Source organism: Ctenopharyngodon idella, chromosome 3 (genome assembly GCF_019924925.1).
Source record: "Ctenopharyngodon idella isolate HZGC_01 chromosome 3, HZGC01, whole genome shotgun sequence".
Lineage (NCBI taxonomy): Eukaryota > Metazoa > Chordata > Actinopteri > Cypriniformes > Xenocyprididae > Ctenopharyngodon > Ctenopharyngodon idella.
This window is the reverse complement of record NC_067222.1, coordinates 20,347,963-20,364,499: the sequence shown is the minus strand read 5'-3', so window position 1 is coordinate 20,364,499 and position 16,537 is coordinate 20,347,963. Positions and strand designations below refer to the sequence as shown.

General features: G+C 37.7%; 1 protein-coding gene across 1 annotated transcript; it reads left to right on the top strand.

The window, feature by feature from the left end:
* Positions 1–52: 52 nt before the first annotated feature.
* Positions 53–15,645, top strand: hmgxb4a (HMG box domain containing 4a). Its single transcript, XM_051888158.1, has 13 exons — positions 53–185; positions 1,964–2,044; positions 2,126–2,265; positions 4,645–4,723; positions 6,620–7,237; positions 8,503–8,727; positions 10,853–11,028; positions 11,125–11,200; positions 11,285–11,349; positions 12,191–12,293; positions 12,390–12,565; positions 14,064–14,186; positions 14,343–15,645. The coding sequence occupies exons 2-13, from the start codon at positions 2,008–2,010 to the stop codon at positions 14,385–14,387; spliced, it is 1,863 nt and encodes a 620-aa protein (XP_051744118.1). The 5' UTR covers positions 53–185; positions 1,964–2,007; the 3' UTR covers positions 14,388–15,645.
* Positions 15,646–16,537: the final 892 nt, after the last annotated feature.

The following is a 16,537-nucleotide window of genomic DNA, read 5'->3' as shown; positions in this document are numbered from 1 at the left end:
ATCTTAGTAAATATCGCTAATTCATATTATTGTCAGTTTTTTTATTTGGAAAAGAAAATGGGTGCTTTCATTGTTGTAATACACTCTCTGGTCTCAAAGTCCCTCCTCCTCATCTTTGGCTGCTTTGTTGTTGACTCCCATCAAAGATGGCGTCGCGCGCCAACTAAACCCACATCCTACCCGAGGTAATATTTCACTGATTTTTGCACAACACCTCGGATATCTGCATGTAAATTGCATGCATTCTGTGCCATTTTTGCAGTGCAGAAGAAACCCATAAAATTGCATGGTGAGAACGCTCGGTTATTTGAGTTGTAACCCGATACCGGCCTATGTGCACCGCAGCCGCGGGTCTGCGCGCGCTGAACGATCCGTCAGAGACGCGCGACACGTCCGCAGCTGCTCGAATCCACTTGAGCTGAAACAGGGAAGCGCTGGATCCTGATGAAGCGAGGGGAAGGGGGTGTGTGAGTGTGCATTTCTTCAAAAGTAGGCGGGAAATGTTCAATAATGAGTGTTGAGGCAGATCTTTTCGTTCGTGTTGTTGGGATTCCCGCAAATGTCACTGGAAGCTGGACTAAAGTTGTGGCTGGAGGAAAGCTGATGTGTGTTGCAGAGCCTGATCTGTCACTAATGAGTGTGTGTGCCTTCAGTAGCACATCTTCAGAGTTATTTAACATTTCTGCATGCAACATTAGTAGAATTGGAAGAAACCTTTTACTTAAATCAGTAGATTTTTGTAATGAGTTTTGTTTTTTTCCAGTATTAGTTCCTTTTATTTATTTAGTTTTACATCTTTAATATGTTAAGCATCTGATTATATGGCATTAAAATGAAAACTTAAATTCAGTTTTATTTGTATTGTAATTTCTACATTACATGGTGTTCTAAAGAAAGCTTTTGTGCCTTTTAGTCTATAATGAAATGATCTTTTAGCATATAATTAGGGCTGCCAACTTTTGAGTTCAGCTTGGAGTGAGAATTAGGGAGTGGGTTTGGTATTGATATGGAATTGATTTAGCTCTCTTTTCATTTGGATACATATTACATGGACTTTTCTCAGGGAAAAATAGTTCTCAACTAATGTAAACGGAACCCTGTCAGCTCGTACATTATTATTAAAGGTTCATTAACAACTGATTTGTATATAATTGCATATAAGGCTGTTTTTTATATAATAATAATAATAATAACATTATTATAATAACTTTTTAGTGTAAAAATATATTGAATATGTAATGTTTTGTTTTTTGCACAATCTTCCTTTCTAGAGTATGTTTCTTGCTAATTATACAGTTTATGGACATGTTCACGTTACGTGACATTTACAAGCTGTTTTATCCGCGGTTGAAACACTGATTGAGCGATTGCATGATATATTTTCAGTAAGTTGTAGGCCAACTGGATTTTTCCAACATACCCTCTGATGTTCATTAATTATTTTGTGCTATAACTAGTAGTAAAATGGAAGAGATGATCGGTTCACGTGCCACTTGAACTGAGGTCTGTCAATCTGTCACACCACATTAGAGCGCCAAAACGCTCCTGTCACCGCATTGTCCGTGTCCTTTTTGCTCCACAATGTTTTTTTGTTTTTTGTTTTTTTCCACAGTGTGAGAATGTGAACACGAGATTTGGCAGTCCTGATATAATGTTTCTTTGTCTTCCAGGGAAAAAAAAAAAAAAAAAAAATATATATATATATATATATATATATATATATATATATATATATATATATATATATAATGTTAAAAATTATAATTATAAAAAAATCAGCTTTTTCGTCCATTAAAATGTTCTTAAGAGTGAGAATGTGACTAGTACATACAGAAGTGCAAGTTACATGGAAACAGAATTATTAGTTATCTAAGCTGGAAAGGTCTTTGTTTTTAAAATGCTTTGTTCTAGTCAAGAGTGTTTTTTGGACTGAACTTTATTTTAATTTGTTTTTGTGCATTAGAGTCACAAGACTGACCAGTCCCACCTTAAGAACCAGGACTGAACATGGCCTTTGAGGAGATAAAGAAGAAAGGAATGATGGGTAATGATTGTCAGACAAAAGCACGATAATACACTCAAACATGTCCATTGAAAACCTACTGTGAAACTGTTTTACCTGTAGATATTTCGGGGATGGAAGGAGAGGTCGGTCTTGTTGCGGGTCGCAGCCAAAGAGAGAAGAGACGCTCGTATAAAGATCTGTTAAGAGAGGAAGAAGAAATCGCAGCGCAGGTGCGCAAAACCTCCAAGAAACACCACAAGGTAACAGCAGGGAGTTACGGTAACATCTAACATCAAGGTGCATCATATTAACAAGAGGTTGACAAGAATTATTGCTGTCCATTGATTTTATCAGTATATACACCGATCAGGCACAACATTATGACCACTGACAGGTGAAGTGAATGACACTGATTATCTCTTCATCACGGCACCTGTTAGTGGGTGGGATATATTAGGCAGCAAGTGAACATTTTGTCCTTAAAGTTGATGTATTAGAAGCAGGAAAAATGGGCAAGCGTAAGGATTTGAGTTAGTTTGACAAGGGCCAAATTGTGATGGCTAGACGACTGGGTCAGAGCATCTCCAAAACTGCAGCTCTTGTGGGGTGTTCCCGGTCTGCAGTGGTCAGTATCGATCAAAAGTGGTCCAAGGAAGGAACAGTGGTGAACCGGCGACAGGGTCATAGGCGGCCAAGGCTCATTGATGCACGTGAGGAGCGAAGGCTGGCCCGTGTGGTCCGATCCAACAGACGAGCTACTGTAGCTCAAATTGCTCAAGAAGTTAATGCTGGTTCTGATAGAAAGGTGTCAGAATACACAGTGCATCGCAGTTTGTTGCGTATGGGGCTGCATAGCCGCAGACCAGTCAGGGTGCCCATGCTGACCCCTGTCCTCTGCTGGGAAATCTTGGGTCCTGCTACCTATGTAGATGTTACTTTGACACGTACCACCTACCTAAGCATTGTTGCAGACTATGTACACCCTTTCATGGAAACGGTATTCCCTGGTGGCTGGCGCCTTTTTTAGCAGGATAATGCACCCTGACACAAAGGAAAAATGGTTCAGGAATGGTTTAAGGAGCACAACAACGAGTTTGAGGTGTTGACTTGGCCTCCAAATTCCCCAGATCTCAATCCAATCGAGCATCTGTGGGATGTGTTGAACAAACAAGTCCGATCCATGGAGGCCCCACCTCACAACTTAAAGGATCTGCTGCTAACATCTTGGTACCAGATAGCACAGCACACTTCAGGGGTCTAGAGGAGTCCATGTCTCGACGGGTCAGGGCTGTTTTGGCAGCAAAAGGGGGACCAACACAATATTAGGAAGGTGGTCATAATGTTATGCCTGATCGGTGTATGTTCCGTAACTGTGTTGTAGATTCTAATGATATTAATAAACACGCAACTTGATGTTATGTTACCTAGGTAGATATGACATCTGGTCTGAGAAGGATTTGGACCTGTGTTTTTCCCTCTCAGGCCACTTGTTATTGACTCTCGCTTAGGGATGCTTCGATCACTCGGCTGATTATCACTTCCTGTGACTCGCAACTTGTCTGATCACATAAACTGACAAAAAGCCTACTATTTTAAGGCTTCAGCATCACTTTCCTGTCATCACCCGTGTGATAGTTTTAGAAGTGTCAAGAAAAGATGAAAAATGTATGTGCCGCCTCAGTCTTCCTCAAGTGTAAGTAAGATAATAAAAATACTGGTTACAAAGTGGGATACAATTCAAATATCTTTATTAAATAACTCCTATATCAGTAGCACCTGTTTCCCCAAGCTCAACGAAGAACAAATATTAAGACCAGGAGTGACGAGTAATTCTAAATATTACAACTGTAATGAAAATACTACAATTATATTAAAATAACTTAATGTGCAGTATTTGGATATTACAATATTTTTTATATTATTATAATATATTAAAATGACTAAATAAAATATAAATAATGGCAATTACACTAATTAAATATTGACTTAATGCACAAAACTGTCACATTTTGTTTGATTATATGTATAGGTTATATTTGAATGACATTAAGAATTGTAGTTTAGTTCCTCAGGTTTATGTATTTTAATATGGATAATATTTTGTGTGGAAGCCTACTAGTTTTTTTTTTTTAGGCCTATTAAAAAAACTGATTTAAAATGTATATTTTTGTGTCTATTTCATTAAAGTTGCACTATGTTGATGGTTTTCACGGGACGTTGCACACATACGTCACTCACCCATGCGTGACTTGTTATATCCGCAAATAGAGAAAAGTTGCTCCGGTTACTTTCACACGTGTATGTTGTGCGAGTGGCATAGGTTAGTTGTCACATCAAGTGAGAAAGGTTGACATGGAGCAGCTAAATCTCCAACTTCTAGGGAATTGCCCATGTTAAAAACATCAACAGTTACTCTACATGAACTCTAGAGTTCATTAACAATTACAGTAATAACAATTATCAATTATATAACAATTATCAGTAATTATATCGTCTGTAAAACCCTGATCAGAGCATCCCTAGTCTTCCCATTGTAGCAGTAGAATTAGATCAGTAACCATACGTGGATTGTTTCCTCACTAACATTATCTTTCTGGTACATATCACGCTTGTTTCAACATGCACTGTTGTCTTTTTAGGATTCTGACCTTTTCCTATTAGGAGGAGATTCTCACAAGAAAAAAAAGAAGCACTTGAGTGATGACTACTATCACAGAGGTGAGGAGTTTTCTCTTGTTTTAAAGGCAGCATTAGCTCTGTTCAACCAACACAAAACTGGGTGAAATATTGGGTCATATTTTATTATGTGGGTCATAAGTATGGGTCAATTTTATTCCTTTTTTACTTTTATATTACATTAATATTTTATATTTTTGTTTCTATATTGTGCGTGTGTGTCTGTGTATATGTAATATATATATATATATATATATATATATATATATGTATATATATATATATATATGTATATATATATATATAAGACAATATATGTTAAATAAATATTAATTTAATAAATTAAATATATTTAACATACATATAAATATTAATAATTATTATTATATATAATATAATTCTCAATTGAATCGTCTTAAGCCAAGGAATTGGGGGAGAATAGAATTTTGTTTCTAGCCCTTACGGTTCAAAAGTTATTAGCATAAATATAAGTGCAAATTTGGACAGTTGGTGGCTCCAAATTTCCTATGGTGACAGTTCAGACTGGCCTTTATCAGTGTGCCAAATTTCATAACTTTCCTGCAAGCGTTTCTATGGGCTGCCATAGACTTCCAGAGAGGAAGAAGAAGGTGATAAAAAATAGGTGCAGAACAATAGGTGATAAAAAAAAACTTTTGCAGGGTTTTTGTACATAAATGTGTGTTGGCAGTGTGTATACAATCACCCTATAATGATAAAAATCCAACCGCCCCTTTTTTTTTTAATCCCCATAAATCATAAGGAGTGTCTCAGAACAAGCCGTTTCCAGATCCTTGGCAATGTGACGTCACATTAGCCACAGGCCCCACCCACGAATGTTGACAGACACTGCCGTTTTAACATAGAACCGCCCTGAGCGAGTTCACAGCGAGTTGTGCAGTTTGCCATTACTGCACTGACGAGAACATCTCCCAAGCGTTTTAGGTGTTCTGTAGCTGGATAGATTAATCCACATAGCTCTCTCCCATTTACTCCCGAAATCTGAGCCGCTGAAGACGAGGTGGATTCATTTTGTTTTTGAAGAAAATGCTCCCTCAACTCTGCCGAAATTTGTTTATGTCTGCGTGAATCATTTCACACTGGACTGCTTTGTGAACCAATGTCAATACAAAGGGACAATACAAAACATACAGTCTCCAGAGTGATACTGGATACGGCAGTAATGAAGGTGAGACCACTTTATTACAGTTCATTGGAGTTGATTTACGGATATAAAGTGTACCAGTTTATTAAGCACCACCCGAAAAGGCATAATGTATATATTTGTTTACTGTTAGTTGTAACAAGTGTTTCTGTGTAATTCACTGTGTATGTTGATGATAATGCAAGGGAGAGAGAGAGAGTTTATGGATAATATTTTAATGCACACTTACACTGTGTTTTATTAAGCTTTTACAGTGATTTTCCAGAGTGAAGACATACGCTTCATATTTTGTGTGAAGTACAATAAACGTCATTAAACTCATCGGTAAAGTCGAATGGGGTCCGGTACAAAAGGCTTGTACTAATATAGTGGATAAAAACAAGAAGATAATGTAAGTTATAACCGTAATTGAACTAAACTATACCTGTTCTGTCTCCATGCAGCATATATTCGCAGTTTCTGACATTATAGTGCGTCTGACTGAATCCTGACACCAGAGAATCAGCTCTTGAAGCTCCGCCCTCTTAGGCCGAACGCAGCAGCTCATTTGCATTTAAAGGGCACACACTGAAACGGCGCGTTTTTGTTCAACCCCAAAAAGTGGCAATTTTAACATGCTATAAAAAATTATCTGTGGAATATTTTGAGCTAAAACTTCACATACACACTCTAGGGACATCAGAGACTTATTTTACATCTTGTAAATGGGGGCATAATAGGTCCCCTTTAAAATAGTTTCTAAACTCTCCCCACAGACCATCACAGCTCTGGTCAGCCACCCCACAAGAAGAAGCGCAAGTCTTCAGATCCCTCCCTCTCCTCTTCTCACCCGTCCCAGTCCACAGATACAGCCATGGGCCTCCTGGAGGCCATTACCTCCCCGCTGGCCACGGGCTCCGACCCCACCCCGCACTTCTACAAAAAACCCTCCTACCCTCCCCACGCCTCCTCGCACTCCTCCAAAGACCGCAAACAGGACGGTGGCTCAAAGAGCAGCCACTCCTACTCGCACTCACGTCCACCCGGCTCGTCCTCGTCTAAAAAGCATTCCTCCTCCTCAAAGTCATTGCTGTTCCATGGAGGAGCTGGAAAAGGAGAGCCGCTGACACTCTGTGAAGCTGACGGCTTGAAGATGAAGCTCATCCTTTCTTCAAAAGAGAAGAACGAAGGTGTGGGGACGAACGAGGGATTCTCCTTCCCGGTCCATTCTTCTTCCTCTTCGGGTGTGGTAGGCCATCATTCATCCTCGAGCTCAAAGAAAGGAGGGATGAAGAAGGAGAAAGACAAAGACAAAATGATGTCGAAGCCACCAAAGAAAAAGCAGCACAGCCGAGAGCCGTTGCCTGTGGTGGGGAAAGAGGTCGAGGTCGTGGGTGAGTGAGAACTTACACTTTTTACTTTAATCTGTTCTTTAATATCAGGTCTACTGATAAATGACATTGGTGGATCTTTAAATAAAAGCACCCAATAACTATATAATAACTTATTTAATGTGTTTTTTTTAATAAATAAAATTATATTTACTAATAACATAATAATTAAATTGTTTTTTTTAAAGTGAGAAATGTGTAGAAAACAAATAAAAACAAAGATATATACAGTACTGATTAAAAGATTTGTTTTGGAAAAAAAAATCATACTTTAATTCAGCAAGGATGCATTAAATTAATAAAAAAGTTACAGTAATGACATCCTTTGAACTGTCTATTAATCAAAGAATCCTGAAAAAAAAAAAAAGATCAGCATTTGTTTTAAACATTGATAATAGTAAGAAATGTTTCTTGAGCATCATAAAATCATATTATTATGATTATTGAAGGATCATGTGACTGAAGATTGGAGTAATGATGCTGAAAATTCAGCCTTTGAATCACAGGAATAAATTACATTTCAACATATATTCAAATAAAAAAAACAGTTATTTTAAATTGTAATAATATTTTACAGTATTTCTGTTTTTACTGTATGATTGATCAAATAAATGCATCCTTGGTTTAGATTTAGATCAACAACAACAACTTATCACAAATATAATGGCATAAATATCAACAATAGTAATAATTTTTATTTAAAGAAAATAAAAAGTAATACATTTTATTATTACATATTAAAAAAATACATGTTTTTATTGTTGTCATCTGATTATATATATATATATATATTATTGTGTCAAAAAGCAGAAATAAATATTTAACCTAAACAAAAAAAAAAAATCTATTTTTCTTTAACGGAAACATAATCTGTGTCGGTATATGTCATAAAAAGTCAACACTGATCAATCTTTACTTGTGGTGTCTGTATAACTTTCAACATCCATTTGTCCAAACGCTCTAAAAAACAAACAAAAGAAGTCCTCACAGACACTAACCACTAATTTTCTGGTTTTGTTTGCACCAAAGTTGTTTTGATCCGCTGAACGAAAACAAAACTACTTTATTTTTACTGAATGGTGACGCTAGGATGCTGTGGGTGGTTGCCAGGGTGTTTCTATGTAGTTGCTAGTGTGTTGTGGGTGGTTGCTATGTACAAGTAGCACTTGAAAGTTTGAAATTTTCTGTAATTTAATCTATTTTGAGATCATCATCTAAGCCTTAACATGAATTTATTGCGGTGTTAAATGTGTGTTTGTATTCATCAGGTCATTACGGTGGCTCTTACGGAGGCATGGGAGGAGACAGCTCCTCTTCAGGAGGAGAGCTAGAGGCCGGCGAGCTGGTGATTGACGACTCGTACACACATCTTTCTAAAAAGAAGAAAAAGAGCAAGAAGAGCAAAAAGAAAAAGGATAGAGAGCGAGACAGAGAGAAAGGATCCAGGGAGAAGAAACACAGCAAAGGAAGTGGAGGGAAGAAAAGCTGTCCAGGTGAGACGCATTTTAGTTTCTGTAAGGCAAGACACCTCAGGTGAACTGGGTAAAAAATTTAACTAATAGATAGTTGGTTGATTAGACCGTTGCTTGATTACATTAAGAATTGCAACCATTTTTGTATTACAAGTTTTTCAGTTATGTCTAAATATGCATTATTTAAATTTGCACTAATTTGCACAAATGTCCAGAACGAAGATCTGAACACTGGATAAAGCCAGGTTCAAACTTCTTGTTTCACTTTGTTGACATTATAGAGTTTTTACAGAGGGGGCTTTGGATATCTCTTTTTATCACTCCAACAGCCAGAACAAAACAACAACAAAAAAACATTTTCACCATGTTTTTAGGAATAAACTCTGGCAAATAATATATGAACAAACCCTCTGTGGAAAAAAAGTTAGATGTATGTACATACTACTAAAGAGGGGATTTCTGCCTCAGTGCATGAGAAAAAAATCATTTTGAGAAAACGTTCTTTAAAAGATGTGTATTGTAATTGAACTCTTACAGATGCAAATAGATAATGTGTAATAAAATAAACACTTAAAATTGTATTTGTGATGTTTTTTTCCACATCTCAATTCTCACAAGGATGCGTTCTGTGTCCTCGCGTCCTTCCGAGTTCGCTCTTTCAAGGTCGCCTGGCAAGACCGGACTCCAAGAGAACGCAAGTCCGTTCTCTGCGTTCTTGGAATTGAGAAACAGCCTTCATGATGGCCCGAAAACTCAGATTTAACCAGTGGATGTAAAACAATCGCTGTGTCCGAAATCGAATACTTCCCTACTATATAGCATGTGAAAAACAGAATTCAACTGGCGCTGGGGGGGGTCATGTGACAAGACAATTAACACTTTTCAATTACTATTTAAAACAGTTCATGTGACTACAGTAGTTCAACCTTAAAGTTATGAAGCGACAAGAATACTGTTTGTGTGCCAAAAAAAACAAAATAACGACTTTATTTAACAATATCTAGTGATGGGCGATTTCAAAACACTGCTTCATGAAGCTTCGAAGCTTTACGAATCTTTTGTTTCGAATCAGTGGTTCAGAGCTTGTATCAAACTGCCAAAGTCACGTGATTTCAGTAAACGAGGCTTCGTTACATCATAAGTGTTTCGAAATTTCAATGGTTCACCACTGGGGGGCGTGACTTTGGCAGTTTGATACACGCTCCGAACCACTGATTCGATTTCGCTCGCCTTGTGAAATAGGAAGGGGATCTTATTTTAATATTACCACTCCTTAATCTGCACATTTCCACCCACGGTGCCGTCATTTTGTTTTCGCAAGCGAAAACGGTGTACCAGTTCTAAGGCCGTGGCAAAAGGCCATGGAGTCTCGTTAGCTTGGATAGCCTGCAAGTTGACCCTGGCAAGCCTGATTGCTAAAAAAGGAGCGTTTCTGTCCGAGCAATATTTTGGAAAAAATATTAGACCATTTACAGCATTTGATAGCAATCATAAACGTTAGCCTGGTGTGTATGGCTCTGTTTGGCAAACAGGTACACTATGTATTGTGGGCGTCCATACCGGTTTTTGCACAATAGATCAACATGACGGCACATGCTAGTCGTTGAGTTGAATCAACTCCACAGCAACTACATAAATTTATCCACTAACCGTTCAGAGACGTCCAGTTGTATTCTAAAAGTTGTAACGTCTTCCTGAGTTTCTCCGTCAGTGTCCGACTCCAGTTTGAACAATGTAAGGCTGAACACTGCTACTGACAATCGTCATTTTGGCTGCGTGAGATTCTCCAGTTTTGTTGTTGTTGAGAAACTGAAGCGCGAGCTGTTAAAGCTCCGCCCTCTTCTGGAAAGGGGGGCCGGGAGCAGCAGCTCATTGCATTTAAAGGGACACACAAAAACAGTGCCTTTTTTCTCACACCCAAATAGGGGCAAATTTGACGTTATAATAAATGATTTGTGGGGTATTTTGAGCTGAAACTTCATAGACACATTCTCGGGACAGAAGAGACTTATATTACATCTTATAAACGGCATAATAGGTCCCCTTTAAAGCTAAAACTGATTGGTTGTTGTTTTTCATTTTACCGTGGTTACCCTGAATCTGATTTTACTGAATTTAAACTTGTTTCTCTCTCTCTGCTAACCAGGTGATCAGTCCAGAAGCCACTCCCATTCTCACAGCTCAACCAATCACAGCTCTTCTGGTGGCATGTACGCTATGGCTCCACCCACCTCATCCCATCATCATCAAAGCATCGAACTGATGGGTGAGAAGAAGAAGAAGAAGGAGGAAAAGGAGAGAGAGAAACATGACAAGGACAAGGTAAATTAAATCACTTTCTTACACCAGTGAAAACACCTTGAGGTTTGATTTTGGCAGTCATTTTAATGTTCTGTCCTTCATCCTGTCAGCCGAAAGAAGAAGAACACGACAGCCTATCAGGTGTTCTGTAAAGAGTACAGGGTCAATATCAACGCAGAGCAGCCTGGATTAGGTGAGTGCTGCTGTTCTCGGCACATCTGTCAATCATCTCTGCTGTTTTGTGATAGGTTGAATTTTTGTTCTTTTTCTGCTTTAGTTTTCGGGGAGCTGAGTAAGAAACTCGCAGAGGTGTGGAAACAGCTGCCTGAAAAAGACAAACTGGTCAGCAATACCTTGACTTTATAGATTTCAAATAAAAAATGACTCGAATATGAATGTAATAAATGTTTCTGTTGTGCACAATCTTTAGAATCTTTTATCAAAATGTAACTTACTCCATCTCTCAAATGACTTTCCTTTTCCACTGATGTCACCTAGGTTGGTTAATGTTAACTAATGGTTATTTAGTTAATTCATTCATTGTTTTAGGCTATTGTTATACATACTGTATCCTTTGTCAATAAAATTAAAATAGTTAACATTGCAATTTAATGCTGATAAAGAGGCCAGTGTAAATGTTGTATTATTTATATAATATTACAGTGTTTATTAATATTTTGAATTAGCTTTTATTTTCAGATTTTCAGTTTTATTTTTTTTTATTTTGAGTTTTAGTAATTTTATGTGTTTTGTCTTTTTTTATATATATAGCTTTAATTTATTTTATCAAATTATGTACTAGAATTATGTACTGATGTACTACAATTAATAAAACTAAAATATAGTTTTATTAATTGTAGTACATCAGCTTAAACTTATTTCAGTTAGTTGTCCAGGCAGTGTTTCTAATTTTCATTAGGTTTTTCATCTAATAATTATATTTTATTTCAGCTTTATTTAAATTATCGAAAGCCATTTTTAATAGTTTTAGTTAACAATAACAAAACTGAAAGTAGCAAATAATTTGGCATATCTCGACATGATCTGAAGGAAATAACAAGTGAAATAGGTCATTTCATGTGGACTTTAAACACTTGAACATAATGGCAGCGTTTTGTAATTTCAGTCAAATGTGGGACAGTGTTACATATCCTCTCTTTCTGTTCTCTTTCTGACACGGAAGGTTTGGAGACAGAAAGCCCAGTATCTCCAGCACAAGCAGAATAAAGCTGAAGCTATGACGGTCAAGCGGAAAACCTTAACAACCTCAGACAGTAAAAGTAAAGGTAAGACCAAAGCCGATCAGTTTTTCTCAGTTAACTATCTTACACATTTAATTTTTTATGAATGTATCAACACATTTTTGTAACTGCTTGTCTCAGGCTCCAGTAAAGGTGTCAGTTTAGGAGCAGGATTGGCCCCTCAGGGCCGCTCATCTCTGGGTATGTCGTTGTCTCCGGTGCGGGTACCTGATGTGGACCCCATAGATGCAGCAGCTCACCTGCAGCTGCTGGGCGAGTCCCTGTCTCTGATTGGACACCGACTTCAGGAAACAGAGGTTTGTGTCACAAAACTGTCCCTTTTAAGGGCCTTTTAACATATACACTGATGAGCCAAAACATTATGACCAGTCACAGGTGAAGTGAATATCATTGATAATCTCCTAAGAAGCCCACATATTAAAGTATTAGTTCACCCAAAAATGAAAATAATGTCACTTATTACTCACCCTCATGTCGTTCTACACCCGTAAGACCTTCGTTCATCTTCGGAACACAAATTAAGATATTTTTGATAAAATCTGATGGCTCAGCGAGGCCTGCATAGGGAGCAATGACATTTCCTCTCTCAAGATCCATAAAGGTACTAAAAACATATTTAAATCAGTTCATGTGAGTACAGTGGTTCAATATTAATATTATAAAGCGACGAGAATATTTTTGTGCGCCAAAAAAACAAAATAACGACTTTTCAACAATATAGTGATGGGCCGATTTTAAAACACTGCTTCGGAGCTTTGCGAATCGAATCAGTGACTCGGAGCACCAAAGTCACGTGATTTCAGCAGTTTAGCCGTTTGATAGGAGATCCGAGTCACTGATTCGATTCGTAAAGCTCCGAAGCAGTGTTTTGAAATCGCCCATCACTATATTGTTGAAAAGTCGTTATCTTGTTTTTTTGGCACACAAAAAGTATTCTCGTCGCTTTATAATATTAAGGTAGAACCACTGAACTCACATGAACTGTTTTAAATATGTTTTTAGTACCTTTATGGATCTTGAGAGAGGAAATGTCATTGCTGGCTATGCAGGCCTCACTGAGCCATCGGATTTAATCAAAATATCTTAATTTGTGTTCTGAAGATGAACGAAGGTCTTACGGGTGTAGAACGACATGAGGGTGAGTAATAAATGACGTTATTTTCATTTTTGGGTGAACTAACCCTTTAATGTCTGGGTAGATTAGATGGTAAGCAAACAATGAGTTCTCATAATCACCGTGTTGGATACAGGAGAAATAAAGAGCTAAGCAACTTTGACAAGGTCCAAATTGTTATGCCTAAGCGACTGGGTCAGAGTATCTCTGAAATGACGAGGCTTGTGGGTTGCTTTCCTTCAGCAGTGGAGAGAATTTACCAACAGTGGTCCGAGGAGAAACAAACCACAAACCAGCGACAGGCTGTTGAATGAAGGCTATCCCGTCTGGTCCAAGCAAACAGAAGGTCTACTGTGGCACAAGTCACACAAAATTTTAATGATGGTTATGAAAGGAATGTGTGACAACACGCAGTGCATCACAGTCTGCTGCGTATGGGGCTGCATAGCCGCAGACCAATCAGAGTGCCTATAATGACCCCTGTCCACTGCCAAAAGCGCCTTTAATAGGAGCAAAAGCATCAGAACTGGACCTTGGAGTGGTAAAAGATGGTCGCCTGGTCCAATGAGTCCCATTTTCCTTTACCCACGCAGAGGACCAACAGCATATTAGGCAGATGGTCATCATGTTTTGGCTCATCATTGTAGATCATCTCTGTAACATCTCTGTTCGTCCTGTAGGGGATGGTGGCGGTGTCTGGCAGTCTTTCGGTTCTTTTGGACTCTATTTTATGTGCTCTCGGTCCATTAACCTGCTTGACGGCACAAGTCCCCCAGCTCAACGGCTGTCCACGCAACGTCCTGGTGAGACACACTTTCACACACTGCAGTGTTTTATTATGGGGTCCCCAAAAATGAACTTGTTTTCTCCAAAATGTTTGCAAAAGCTTCTTATTTGCAATTCAAATGCACAGTTTTTGATTTCAACTCCTTTCCTGACCCTCATCTACTTTTTTGCAGTCAAATACTTTGGACAACATCGCGTACATAATGCCTGGACTATGAATCTCTTAAAAGGTACTTACATGAGACTGGGTTACATTTGGACACATTCCCAGAAGCATCAAACAGAGGACCAGAGTTGGTTTTTTAACTTTTTCTGATCAATGGACATTCTTGGTCTCTGACATGTTTTTAAAAATTGTATTTAAAATGTTAGTCATTTTTTATTGTACAAAAAAAAAAAAAAAAAAAAAAGATCCTATTTTAGAGGACACTTTTGAAGTTTCCCCTTTGTGTTTGTGTTAGCATTTTAAAATGTGTTTGAGTATATGTGATCTAATTCACATGCTTTTTATACAAATATGTGCAGTTTAATTTTATGGCCCAATGTTTTTTTTTTTATAATTTAACGTTGACTTAATTTATATCAACAGCAGTTTAACTGCGCTCTCATCATTTAATGTCTTACATATTGTATTTTTGTAATGTAAATGTTGTAATAATATACAGGGGTTGGACAATGAAACTCAAACCTGGTTTTGACACAGTCATTTATTAGTATGGTGTAGGGCCTCCTTTTGCAGCCAATACAACATCAATTCGTCTTGGGAATGACAGATACATGTCCTTCACAGTTTCTCTTACTGATCAAATGTGCAATCAGTGAAGACTGGCCATCAGGCCGCACATGTATAGTTGTGAAACCTCCAACACTATACTGGCCAGTGTTTCAGTTTCATTGTCCAACCCCTGTAGTTTTCAAGTTTTAGCACGTTTACAGGACAAGCATGTATAAAATCATTTTAAAGGTGCACTAAGTTTTTTTTTTCTTTTAAAAATGTTTTATACCTCAAGAAACACATAGCTCATTTTACAAATATTTTTATAATAATGTACACTTACATGACATGAAGACCCCAGGTCTTCCCCTGTAAGCAGGTCCCACTTCATGGTAGCCGCCAGTTTGAAATCACATGAACAGATGAATACTACTCACATCTTGCTAACCTAACTTTATAAAAATACCTGTGAATATTTTACAGTGGCATCAATTGAAGTTTTGCTTTATGCAGTGTCCAACTTGATAGGTATCAGTAGCCGTAAGATAATTACTGCGCCAACAATTTAGTTCACCTTTAAAGTGATCATTTTAAACAAGTGATTGTTGGTAGTTTTTAGAAGATGGAAAAATAAGTAAAATATATTTGCATTGATATATGTGCATTTTGCATTGACTTATTTCCATTAAAACTCAAAGATCTTAAGTGGGTTTCCTTGTTATAAAAGAGTTTTATAAATAAATTTTCATCATGTGCACATACGGTGGCCTCCAAAAAATATTTGGACATGTACAGTATCTGTCAAAAGTTTGGAAACATTAAGGTTTTGTAATGTTTTTGTAAGTAGTCTCTTAATCTTTGCATTTATTTGTTTAAAATGCAATACTGTGAAATAATTTTACAATTTAAATTAGTAAAGTAATGATGCTGAAAAGTATAGTATTGATGCTGCTGCTTTGTAATCACAGGAATAAATTACATTTTAAAATATATTACAACAGAAACCAGTTAAAGGTGGAGTAAGTAGAACACTGTTTGGAAGTTAATCGGGCCGACACCAAGAACAAATGTGTAACCAATCGGCATTAGGGGGCGTATGACGGTCGAGGAGAGAGAACGAGCAAGAGGGAGATTTGAAAAAGGAAAAAAAAACCTGCAGGAAGAGAGATGAGACAATACAAAAGAGCTCAAAAGAATATCACTGGAATGAAGGTTTATGACTGGGCAAGCGTTTCAGGACATGCGTTTATATTAGACAAGCTTTCCAGCGCTGGAGAGAGCTAAGTGGGAAGGCCTGAAAACAGACGCGGAGGCTGCTTTCATTCCGCTTCACACGTGAGTAACGGTTTTGATTGTCTGGAGCTGCTGTGCTGTTTGCGACTAACAGTGAACTCTTGTTTGTATTTACTCTTGTGTACTGTACGTTCATTTTTTTGTGCTTCCTTGTCGTTTGTTCATCATCTGCGCTTTATTTTTCGTGAAGCATTTTGTTGTGCGTCAGCTGTGATAAACAGACATCCACTCTCATTGCATGTGTAACAGTGGCCAGATAGTGAGAGTTGTGCAGTTAAAGCACTGCACACTGACAACCGCTAGAGAACGAGGTGTTTAGTGTCATTGGTAGTGCACTCGCCTCGCATGCCAGCAGCGGAC